Genomic DNA, 13020 nt, shown 5'->3' with positions numbered 1-13020 from the left:
TAACTCAGCGTACAGTAACTGGCATTTCCTAGAGCTTTTTGTTTCCTCTCACGCTCTGCCTCAGAAGGTCGAGTTTGGGATCAGTTGTCATGACATTCATCATGTTCTCTAACACGTTATATTTCACTGTAGCTTTGATTCTCTTCAACTGACCCCTCTCTCTCCCTCTCTCCCTCTCCCTTTCTCTGTCTGTGTCTCTCGTCCAGATGAGCGTGAAGCGGTGCAGAAGAAGACCTTCACCAAATGGGTGAACTCTCACCTGTCCAGAGTTTCCTGCCGGATCACTGACCTCTACATGGACCTGAGGGACGGACGCATGCTCATCAAACTGCTGGAGGTCCTGTCAGGAGAGAGACTGGTGGGTGACATCACTGTCAGTGCTTTTATTTTGAAAGAGTGCACAGACTGGGTCGATCAGTCTGCAGAAGCTGAAGTGTGACACACCTGAACAGCAGGTTAAAGGAACAGTTCAACATTTTAGGAAATCCTCTCGTTCTTTTTAACCTTTTTATTTTCTCTTGCTGGTAATTTTACATGTTGGTCACTGCGTTCCTGTGGCGCCAACTCCAGATGGAGGGCAGGAAGTGATTTCCTACATTGGAAGCACTATCACAAACTCTCAAAATGCCTGTTTTGCCTCGTTTCAGTTGCTCAAAACAATCAAATCAAGACACCACCTATTATATTTTGATTATCTCTCTTTCAGTCTCTCTAAATCATAAACTGAATTTAATGAGAGTGTACTTAAAGATATTTTCGAACAGGAAGATGATTTGTTAATTTTCTCTCATAAATTATGACATTCATTTAAAAAAAAAAAAAGGAGAATGACTTTGGTCATTAATTAAGGCTTCAGCGGCTGAAAATACCGTCTTCCATTCTATCATTATTTTCCAACTGCTTGATTTTCTCCAGCATTGACAGTCCCTCCCTAGCTGCACATAGACAGCTGTTGGGTGTCTTCAGTCTCCCACTCTGCTTATCTGCTTGTTTAAACACATTTATGACTTGTACAATCATTAACCACAAACCACCTCACTGTCCTATCTTAGTGTGTGTTGTTAAACTTGCAGCAGTCAGTTTATGTTAACTGTGCTTCGGTGATACAAAGGGTGGACACGACACACTTTGACACACTCACAAATGCTGCTAAAATGACACGTACAATATAGGCAAGGTTTTTTTTGATCGTCACAATTCTTATGTAATAAAAAAAAAAGAGAGAACTGTGATACACAACATCAAAGGGCCTGGCTGTAAGAGCAGCAGCATGCATGTAGACTGGGTGAAGACTGAAAACACACACACACACACACACACACACACACACACACACACACACACACACACACACACACACACACACACACAGGGTTTAGGCAGTTTTTCTAAATCAAAGACAAAAAAAAAAACTCACTCAGACTGTCCCAATGTCACCCCCCGCCTTGTGACTTCCAGTGCTACGAGCCAAACTCCTCTCTTCTTCGTCTACTATTTTTTCTTTCTTCTTCTTCTTGGCCATCTATCCTCTCTGTCCACTCTGCCGTCATCCGGCCTTTTCACAACCTGTCAAACACACACAGAGAGAGAACCCAGTCAGCCAGGAATCAAGAGAAACTTTCTCTATTTCTGGATTGTTTTACGTTTAAGTTATACTTTATTTATTCTGTTTTATTTTTACAGTTTCCTTTTTTTGTCAGGGCAGAGAGCCAGAGAATCTCTGGCATTTTGGATCCTCATGAAGGAGGAAGTGAGGGAAGGAAAATGAGAAGCGTAGGGAAAGCGAGAGGAAGAATGGGTGGATATGCAGAGAGAAGGAAAAGGATACTGAAATAAAATAAACCAAAGAAGCAGAGTGATAGTAAAGTGTTGAGCAGGATGGATGCAGGGAATAACAGTGGGAGGCAGTGTGGGGGGGGGGTGTCAGAGTTGTGAAAGGAGTCATTGAGTAACTTTCAGGGTTTACATGGAGCCAAAACGCCTCCATAAGCAGCAGAAGAATCTGAGAGTGAGCGGCTGTTTCCACACTGCTGAGGCAGGATTTAAAGGATCATTCCAGCTACTACGACATGGGCTTCTTTCATAGTTGAGTCCAATATTTCCATCAGTCATGATAACATTATTCTTAGAAAGTTAATTGGTGAGATCTGGGAACACAGTGAGATTGCTAAAACGCTGCACTTCTCCAGATCTCCTGTTTTTCTTCGTTTACCTCATCCGTACATTAATGCAGCACACAAGGATAACGCTGCTCTTCTTCTATGTTTGTGCATTCGTGTTTTTTATGTCTATGTATGTGTCAACGCGTGTCTCGGTGTTGTCTGAGTTCCTGTCTGTGGCGTTCAGTTCCGACTCCGAGCCCATTTGTTCCTACTTTATCAAAATAAAATTTGTTGGGGACTCTTTTCAGAGGCAGATGAATCCACATTTGGTGTTCTAGTGAGTATTTGTGGCAGCAGGACTGTGGTTGAATTAAAATAAACTACAGTGTGTGTGTTCATTGTAATGAAGGAACATGTCAGCCAATGCAGTGTGACTCATTGGTGTGTTTTTAATAGTTTTGGACAACAATGGAGCTCTATGGCACAGGCTTTGATACACACACAATACTTGCTAGTAGATACATTTTGGGTTTTTCGTGGGAGTTGTTAAAAATTTGAAAAATACGGAACATCACCAGCCCTGTCCTTTTGGGGATTTTGTTTTTACACCACACTGCCAGAGCTAACCAAAGGATGTTAAGGCTGCTCCAATCCAAAAATAAGCACTGCACTGCAAGTCCAGAATCTCTATAAACAAGATGACACAGCGTGATAGTTACTGTAAGTCTGAAAACAGCTAAAACCTGCCGATGGGGGAAATTCCTGCTCCAGATCAGAACCAAACTGTTGATGGAGGTAAAACGATTTTTGTTTGGTTTTATGGAGCAAAGTGCTGATCTTAAACCGTATGAACCGACTAGCACTGAATCTGTGTGTGGTTTGTTGGACTTGTGCCACCAGCAGACAACAGTCCAAAATATATCTGGTCCAAATCCAGATCCTGAATCACTGAGTGACTTTGAGCCGGGTGGTGTTTATGCGTCTGTGTGAGGAAAAGCAAAGACAGCAGTGTTATTGTTGGACGGAGTCCTGGTTGTAGTTTGGATGGTCAGTGTTGGATAGAGGACATGTGGTGTGGACGGCCTGCAGGATGTAACATCGCCGCTCCGACACCTCCGACATTTATTTTATTGTAGTTATTTATTATTCCTATATTTTGTTTTATTCATGTTTCAAGGTTCAACATCACCATAAACATGTCATTGTCACCCAGAGGACTCATTTTCAACTTTCAAGACATAAAAGCCAAAGCATGATTATGAAAATGTTAAAACATAAAAAGGCAAGTGTTTCTCACTGTGTTTGATAATGGAGTCTAACTTGATATAAAAACTGTCCACTAATATTAGAAGGAATTGTCAGACATGTCTAAAATATCAGCTGTTCTCCAGGAGACCTTGATGTTTTTGGCCTTCATCAGAGTGTTTTCTCAGGTGGTCTCTAGTTTGATTTATAGATGTGTATATATAACATACTTAAAACAACATCACCAATATCGTTTATAAAATTATGAATAGGGGTGCAATGATTGGGAAATTTTGGGCCGATACAGATATTTAAAATAACAATTTGGGGCTGTCCTGATGGCTCACCTGGTGGAGTCCCTTCTGCAGCAGCCATGGATTCGACTCTAACCTATGGCCCTTTGCTGCGTGTCATCCCCTCTCTCTCCCCCATTTTATGGTCACTCTTCAGCTATTGCTATCAATTAAAAGCCCCCCAAAAAATAAAAAAAACGAAATAAATAGTTGATGCCAGTACAATGGGTTTTTTGTTATTTGTTCACCCTTTTGTGCCAGGGAAACAAAGAAATCTGCAAATGTAAGCATCTCTTCCTTGTTGCAGCTCAGTCTATTTCTCTTCTCATCCAGGATTGAACAGCTGCTCACTGTCTGAGCTGCTGCATGGAGCACATCTGTATTTGTGTGCAATTTGTACCAGTTTTGGAAAACTGAAGTCTTCTCCAGTATCCAGGTTGGAAATAACCAACACAACATTTAGCCAGTGTAGAATTGATGTGACACAACAGATAAATATCGCCCACTGATATCGCTGAATGCCATCTTATTTGCCAATAGGCTGATGTTGGTCAACAAAGCGAATATCGGCTGATACCAATGTGACGGCCAATATACATGGGTGCATCCCTAATTTAACAAAATTTGCTACTAAACAAACTGCTTCATCAGTGATATTCAGATGAGGATGGAGGAGAGGAAGCAGTCAAGTTGGTTTGATAATTACCAGCTGGTGACTGAATCAGTTTAAAGGTAGATATTGACCAGATGGACCTGTATTTCATAGACATTAAGTCTGTATTAATTTCTTCAATGCTCTTTCTCTCTGTCTGCTCCTCCACAACATCCTGTGGCTTTAATCCTCTGTGTGTCACACCGACATAATACAGGAGCTGGTTAAAAACAGGAGGCCTTAAAAAATTAGCTCTCATAATATTGCAGCTTCGGAGCAATCAATCAACCCAAGCAGTAAGAGTACTCAGCTCACGTACTTAACTTGAATATTTCAGTTCTGCTTTATACGTCTACTCCACTACAAGACACTACTAAAATATTATAAGCTTATATAGTACACTGTAGTGGCTTGTGAACCCTTACACAAAAGCAGTATCTACTGGTAGTCTCTCGATCTGCTTCAGATGTCTGTGGGCTGTTAGAGGAGAGACATTTCCCCTCTAAAGTTCTCACATTTCAAGGTTTGTTTGAGGCTCAAGGAGAGGTAAAGTGATCCAATATTTCACCAAAAATATCAAAGATTAGATCAAGTCCAAAAACTGAAAACAGATTTGTGTTTTTTCTTTTTTCCTCTCTCTAATATTCTGAATACCCCTCAGATTCATCTGGTGACCCTTTGGAGGGGCCTACTAGGTCGGGAACCACTGGACAAGCCAACTGTGTATAAAGTAGTAGTGCTGCTCTAACATTGATGGATCAGTAATATTAATAGAGTACAGTATGGACACTTAGCAGGGTCCTTATGCATAATAAGTACTTTTACTTTTGATATTGTAAGTATATTCTGCAGATAATACTGCTGTACTTTTACTTAAGTTTGAATGCAGGACTTGGATTATTTTTGCTTTGTTGATTAAGTACTTTTAAAGGATCTGAGTACTTGTTCCACCTCTAGCAGAGATGTAGACCGATGCTCTGAAGACCCTAATAGTACTTCTCTTTCTCCTAATGATTCTATCCTTCCGTTGCATTCGCCTTCAGCTGAGTTACTGTTGTTTATTAGTTGTTTGTTGGTCTGACATATGTCTGATGCAGGACTGAAACTCTACAGTAGAGCCGGTTATCACGGTGTTAAATCACCATGAAAATCCCTCCACTTTAATAATATCTTCATTTATCGTTTTTAATTCATTCTCTGTGTGCTGGAAAACCTCACTGACACTCAGAGGTGATGCCAACACTTCCCGTCTGTTTTCACGGTTGCATCACAGGGACTTTTCTTTCTGTGTTTGTTTGCAGACACTAATTATCTCACCTACACCACCAGATTCTCTGTTTTCATTTTTTGAATATTGTCTTTAAGTACAAGACAAAATCCTTTATTGACTAACAATGACTCCTTTATTTTAATGCATTTATTCCAGAGGTCAAACAGCTACTTGCCAGTAGAATTAAACACTGGGCCTGTCAATAACCGTAATATAAAGTTGTTTTCTGCTCAAAATGAAATTTTTTTCTGAAAGTTTGGAGGTTGTAGATGTGTAAAAATGTCTTTATAACATAAAGCAGCTGCTGCCTGACACCTAAGGAAAACATATTCGGTTGTTAATACTGTAGGATTAAAATAACAGATCAATTGTCCTTTGTGTACAGTAATATTCTTATAGCTTGGTGATGATTACATGAATACAAGTTTGTCCAGCATTAATCAACAGGAAGCAACGTGTAATTTCAAACAATAGTACAAAGAGTCTAATAATCAGATCTTCACTTCGACAAAAAAAATGATGTTAGCGTATGTAATTTTAACCTACAATATAAATTAAAATAAAGAATAATAACTAATCCCGTCTGCTTCGCCAAGCTTTTAAGACGAAGTTTGTTCATTTGAAAATTCAACAATCATTCCAGTTTTGGATCATCCGAATGTTTTAGGGTTTGACTCATCCATTAGAGGAAATAAGTCACTTTGCAATCTTTCAAAATCGCACAACTCAAACAATTAGCTCATGTTATTTTCCTCCAGAATCTCAATATCCACTCTCAGTTTTTACATGAGCTACTCAAGATTTCTGGACAACTGTGCAGTAACATTTGGTTCATGGCCATAGTTTTGCTTAATATGCATGCAAGTTTTCTGAGATATTTATTGCTTTAAATATTAACACATTTTTCCTGTTTGTGGATGTTTGTATTTAGGAAATCCTTTTGATTTATGATTTTGTATTAACGTGAAGTAAAAGTTGTTCTCATGCAAACTAAAACACACTTTCACTCAACAAAGAACACTATCAAAACAAGAAGTGGCAGTTCTGAAACCGTTCAGCTGTGTCCGCAGCTGTTTTCTTCTTCTTCATGTTCATTTGGCAGCATGAAGCAGTTCACGGTTCCTGGTTTTTGAAGGTTGTAAATAAACAGAGATGTGTTTTTTTTTTTTCAGCCCAAACCCACCAAGGGTCGGATGCGGATTCACTGTCTGGAGAACGTGGACAAAGCTCTGCAGTTCCTGAAGGAGCAGAGGGTCCATCTGGAGAACATGGGCTCCCATGACATCGTAGACGGAAACCACCGCCTCACCCTGGGGCTCATCTGGACCATCATCCTCCGCTTCCAGGTAAGAGGCAGCTGTGCAAGTTTGCATCCCAAGATGAGATAAACTTAATCAGTCACATCAGCTGAAACTATAAGACTTCACTGGTGATTTGGGTCATTTGATCCATCACCTTAATTCCATTGTGGTCCGTTGTGCAATAAGTCGAACAGGGTGGAGTCTGCTCTTGTTTGAGCTGCATCTAGGCCATGATCTGCTTATTGTAAATCAGTGGTTGTGATATTGTTGTAGTAGTAAGACAAGTACACTGACACATTTTCCAATCTGGAGGGAAACAAGTGGCATTCACTCACATTCACTATTTTGCATCTCAAAAAGTTGAATAATTCCTTTGTGATCCGAGTATAAGCCTAATCGAGGGTTGCCTCTTTGGTGACACCATGTTTCGTTTGAGTCAAAGAGATACTTTGCTGTTTTGTATCCCACTTGGCCGTTACCTTTCACCTGCAGGTAATGGGTTATTGTTAATATTTTGCATCCCAGTCACATTAAACTGATTTTTTCACTTATTCTAAAATTGTGCCACTGAACCTCTCATCATGGGTATTATTACCTTGGGCAGCAACTATAGTTGTTAGTTGAATCCCAAAGTAAGTGGAATGAGTTCTATCTATTGAGGTCATTATACTTATTTTGCATCCCACAATAAGTTCAGTTAGGTAAGCTGAACCAGTCAAAATGAGAAACATTTATTTATTACAAGATTAAACAAAACTGCTACTTAGAGTTCTAGTTGAATCAAGTGGACGTAATAAACTGGCAACACTGCCTATTAACTAAGAGAGTTAGTTCACAGCAAGGTGTTAATCAGAAAACATAAAATGAATTAATTCTCATTATTAATATCACTCATTATTTCTGCAGATATAAAAGCAGAGTCGGTGTAATGTTAAATCCTTTGTAATCCCTAAAATGTGACATCGCTAAATGCTTAAACATTTACTGAAAGATTAAGAGCTGTCAGTTAAATTACTTAATATTTACTGTTATTGTTGGACATTTCCTGTTCATTTCAAGTGAAATGACTTTTAAAAGGCTCCTTTACCTCCTCACATCCCTTGATAACCAGTCCTGAGCTTCTTTATCTGCTTTAAATGCATTGATCTCAACGAATAAGGCCCCATTAAATGGCCGGAGTTACACTCAGAAAAACGCTTGTCACTTTACTGTATGTTGACAGGCTTGTCGTGTCACTTGGGTGGTGATGTCATCGTTAGGGACAGTGAACAGTTGGGAAAATGGGTGAAAGGGATTTAGCTTTTATAAGCTGTGAGGATTAAAAAACTCTTTTTAGTGGTTTTAAATCCTGCAACGGAGGAATGAGGGTGAAATGGAGCCGACAGAAGGACTAGAGAGAGAGTGTGTGTGTGTGTGTGTGTGTGTGTGTGTGTGTGTGTGTGTGTGTGTGTGTGTGTGTGTGTGTGTGTGTGTGTGTGTGTGTGTGTGTGTGTGTGTGTGTGTGTGTGTGTGTGTGTGTGTGTGTGTGTGTGTGTGTGTGTGTGTGTGTGTGTGTGTGTGTGTGTGTGTGTGTGTGTGTGTGTGTGTGTGTGTCATATATGCTTTGGCAGTGTTGATGTTGCTGATTTGTGGCTCAGATGTGGCCCACGCTTCTGTTAGAGTGAAACTGATGGATGTCAATCAATGAAGGTGAGATGTTTTTTTTGTGTGCACTCTTGTACTATCTTTGTGAGTACCTGTTGGAGTTAGTAGGACATTGTTTTGGAAAATGAGGGCAACTCCTGACAGTGAAGATATTTTAAGAAAGCATGGACAATGAGGACATGTTTAACAAGGCATGGATGTTTTTGGGAGGTTTTTAAAAAAAAAGGTAAGGGAAGTTTAAAAAAGTGAGAACATTTTTGGAAAGTCAGGACTTATGGTAAGCAAAGAGTTAGTTTTACGGTTATAGCAAGAATTAGGTGGATGGTTAGTGTTTTGGGAATGCATGCAGGAGTACAGATGTGTGTGTGTTTGTTGATGGAATAAGAGTGACAGTGTGGACATTTACATTTTCTCACTAGTCTTCAGTGGGCTGTTTGAAGGCTTGGATTTAGTTAGAGATTCTGGTGAGACTGAAGGGTTGAGGTCAGACATGTAGCTGTGACTGTAGGCAGAAAACTCATCATGTCAGTGGTGGATCTCCCTCTTTGTGGATTGCACATGCAGCTCATGAAAGAGTTTGAAAACGTGAACACGTGTGTGCACCAGGCGATTTGATTGGGGATACCATCACCTTATTAGCAAAATGTTGTTAACCTGCCACCCCTCCTCTCCATTCCCTAGTACCAAGGTCACTAATAGGTGGACTGCTGTCCTATTCAGATCCACACCAATAACCAAAAAATGATTGATAATTGTTACATTTTGACGGTTTATATTTTTATTTTAATCTTATTTCATCACTGAACAAAAGAAAGTGGAGTACTGGGATATAAAGTGGAAAGAATGGGAAAAGGAGGTGTTTAAGTTCTTCAATTGTTAAGATGTGTTGAAATCATTTATTATAAAATTGGTTGAGGTTGTTAAGATGTAGAAAAGGGCAAGCTCAAGCTGCACCTTTTACGTAATTTTTCTCAAATTAAGCACTTTATTTTAAGTTGCACATTTTCAAAATCTCTTATGTGTTTTATATTTAATTGCAGCCATGATTTTATTTAAAATGACAAAAAAACATGCTTTATTATTAGAACACTTCTTATATATAATCCCTACAGTTCAATATGAAAATTGACAATAAATATTGTTGAAATATTATTGAATTGTCCTTTTTGTTATTTGACAGTCAGTTGTAGATTACTATACAAAGTACTACTACGTATACGTTAATACAACTGTTGGCTACTTCAGTACATATGGAACTGAATCATAACGAAATTTAGACATCATGATGTTCTGGTCCTTTTGTTGAGGAAAGTTTGTCTAACTGGACCTCTTTTCAATTTTAATTTGCTCTATAGCTAAACTATAGCTTATACCAGGTTACTCAAAAGAACCATCACTATGATGCTCCCATTAAGCCAGCCACCCTGTTAAAACTTAACAAATTGCCTGCGTATGTGGGTAATTATGTATTTGATCATCTTGTGTGTCTCGTTATGGATTTGGACAAATCTTGTTTGTTGGTATATGTTTACTTTGATGTGTGTTAACAAGTTAAATGCTGCATTCAGGGATATGGGTAATGGGTAAAAGCAGCAACTCTCTCTTAATTTGTTCAGGGATGTCTTGATCTCTCAGAAAGCACTGATTTCTGGACACACTGCTGCTCTTAATCTTTTTACTGCATGTAGTGTGTGTTGTTTTTTGAAAAATAAACCCTTTAATGTCAAACACAAACCAACCATTCAAAATGTAACATTAGGGATACTTTCAGTAAGTACTTTTTGCACAATTTCTTATTGTTAAATTAACCTGCTGTTGTGCATTAGGTATGACCTTGTCTATGGGGATATTATCAAATTGAGAAAAAATTAAATAAAACAATTTTTTTTTCTTCCCTTTCTTTTGTTTAATTTTTTCGTTGTCTGCTGTTTGCATTACATTCAGGGGATGATTGAATAACTTAATAAACTAAAAACTAATAAACTAAGCAGAAAGTTGAAAGTGCTGCATGAATGCTTTTAATCAGCTGTCAAATATTATCTCCAAAAGACAATTACAAACAAAAGCTCACTCCAAAAAAAAAAAAAAAAAAATGTATATGATTAAAAGAAATATGGACAGTCTTTCTCAATAAAAGTCAGTTACGTCAGCGCTTACTCTGTCTGTCGGTCTGTCTGTCTGTGTGTCTTAGATCCAGGACATCAGTGTGGAGACGGAGGACAACAAGGAGAAGAAGTCGGCTAAAGATGCTCTGCTGCTCTGGTGTCAGATGAAGACGGCAGGGTGAGAATCTACAGATCATCCATTGGGATCGTTAGCGTTTATTCAAATTTAGAATACACATCCCATCAACCATATCACTTCCTGTTTCTCTCGTTAAAGTGAATAAACAAATTGGAAGTGATTTTTTTCCCCCCCCGTCAGCCTTCATCTTTCCACCATTAATTAATGTCTAAAAGCCTTGGTTCTGTTTGCTGTGGAAGACTCGCAGTCGACAGCTCAGTGATCCCATTAGATTGATTATTCTAACATCCCCGGATGAATGTGAAGTGAACAGAGAAAACAGTGCATTATTAAATGTTGTTTGCAGTTACTTTAGTCTTACTCGAAAACCTGACTGAGCTATGATTTCTCCTTTCTCCCCAGATATCCAAACGTCAACATCCACAACTTCTCCACCAGCTGGAGGGACGGGATGGCCTTCAACGCTCTCATCCACAAACACAGGTAGGAACTCTTTGATCCACAGGCAAAGGTGCTCCTGCTTGGATTTTGGGAGACAAATATCGTGATTATTTTCTTCTACACTATTAAATCATTTTACAGATTCCAAAAATAAATTCTTATACAGCAATTTTAATGTTAATGGGATTTTCCATTGGATTTTGGATTGTTGCAGAAAATAAGCTCTGTGGGGAACAAAGGTAGTTCCAGTTTTATTATTTTTGGAGTGTTAATGCCATCGCCAGAAACAAAATTCTAACATTAGGTTAAACGAATGACACCATGGTCACATGACATCTAGATTGCCTTAGTACTGCTACTGTTGTTTTCTATCTTTCAAAAACCCACTGACTTCAAGGAGAGGAAACTAGAAGAGCTAATATGTTAACTTATTTCTGGGTTTAAGGACTCATTCCTGCAGCACTCTATAATCACGTAATATAATTCTACACTTCAACTCCAACATTACATCATTCCTCGTGTTTGCTCTGCAGCTGCTTGGCTCACAGTCTCTTCTTTAATAACTCAGTCTCAGCTGATCAGTCAGCAGACTGCAGTTTCCTCAAAACCACATTTAGACTTGAAACATTTCTTTATGCAAAACATGAAAAAAATCTATGTTTAAACTAAATAAAGTCCATATTCATAACAGTCACATAACGGTGAAGCACAAAAATGTATTCATTCTCCCAAAGTTTATTTCACTTGTATTCTGTCATTATTTGGGGGTTTTGTGTTTGAATGTAATCTCCACTTAACTGTTGTTATTGTTGTTTATTTTCAGTCTCAATAGTTTAATGGAGAAAACACGAAAGAAGAGTACAACTGTACATTAGTCACATATTAGTTATCCACATCTCCTTTTTTCAAGTCCTTTAATCTTAGATCGCCAACACTACAAGCAACAGTTAGTGAGGTCATAGGTCGAGCAGCCCAATAAGACATACAATGGATTGTTTTTGACCTCAGAGAGATAGACATTTTAATTAATTCCAAACAATCTGGAATAATATGAGTTGAAAATAAAAGATTTTCTGCGAGATGAGAGCAAATTTAGGGATGAGTTTCAACCAGAGCCATACTGTAGGTGCCCCTTTTTGGTGAATATCTGCAGTTAAAGACTTACACATGGTCTGTGTTTTATCAGCTGATTCCTGCATTTTTAGACTATATGTTATTTTTTATTTTATTATATTTTTATCACAAGTTAATTTATCTCGTTATCTCAAGAGAACGATTTTTGTTACCTTGATGTAATGACATAAATTAACTTGTGATCTCGAGACAACAAAAGGTCGTTTCCTGTTATTACTAGTCACATTTGTCAGAGAACAGGAGTGCTGTGGCAGCATGCATAGATGGCGTCTTGACTACTGTAGCAATAGCTTAAAGCTGAAAATGTCCGATCAAGGAGTACCCATTATGGATCAACATATCACACTGTACTTTAATCAAAGTGTAACACAGGCAGAAATCGCATTGTGTCTTTCTGTCAGAGGTCAAATTTGGATCAGTCCCCGTCATTTAAGGACAAAACTAGCCCGGCTGCATCTTCACACTTAACGTTTTCTCTGTTAATGTTGTTATCTTGAGAGCCTTTTATTTTTAACAAGTTATATTAACTTTATGATTACAGCAATTAAAAAAAAATGCAATCATGGCTGTTCTCGGCTTCCATACAGCTGCATAATAAATAAAGTTTTTACCAGAATCTCAACCAGAGTTTTATTAAAATTCACAGAAAGTAGAATTGTTAGCCAAATAATGAATAAATAAAATATAAGAAATC

General features: G+C 38.4%; 1 protein-coding gene across 10 annotated transcripts in view; it reads left to right on the top strand.

The window, feature by feature from the left end:
- Positions 1-13020, top strand: part of LOC127373463 (spectrin beta chain, non-erythrocytic 1) — a 130254-nt gene that overhangs the window by 72506 nt on the left and 44728 nt on the right. For all 10 annotated transcript variants that reach the window (XM_051418026.1, XM_051418007.1, XM_051418016.1 and 7 more), the window contains 4 exons: positions 207-358; positions 6735-6908; positions 10699-10790; positions 11154-11234. In XM_051418026.1, the coding sequence (XP_051273986.1) occupies positions 207-358; positions 6735-6908; positions 10699-10790; positions 11154-11234 (499 nt within the window). The remainder of the gene's footprint in view (positions 1-206; positions 359-6734; positions 6909-10698; positions 10791-11153; positions 11235-13020) is intronic.

The sequence above is a fragment of the Dicentrarchus labrax genome, unplaced genomic scaffold (genome assembly GCF_905237075.1).
Source record: "Dicentrarchus labrax unplaced genomic scaffold, dlabrax2021, whole genome shotgun sequence".
NCBI lineage: Eukaryota > Metazoa > Chordata > Actinopteri > Moronidae > Dicentrarchus > Dicentrarchus labrax.
This window is presented reverse-complemented; position numbering and strand designations above follow the sequence as displayed.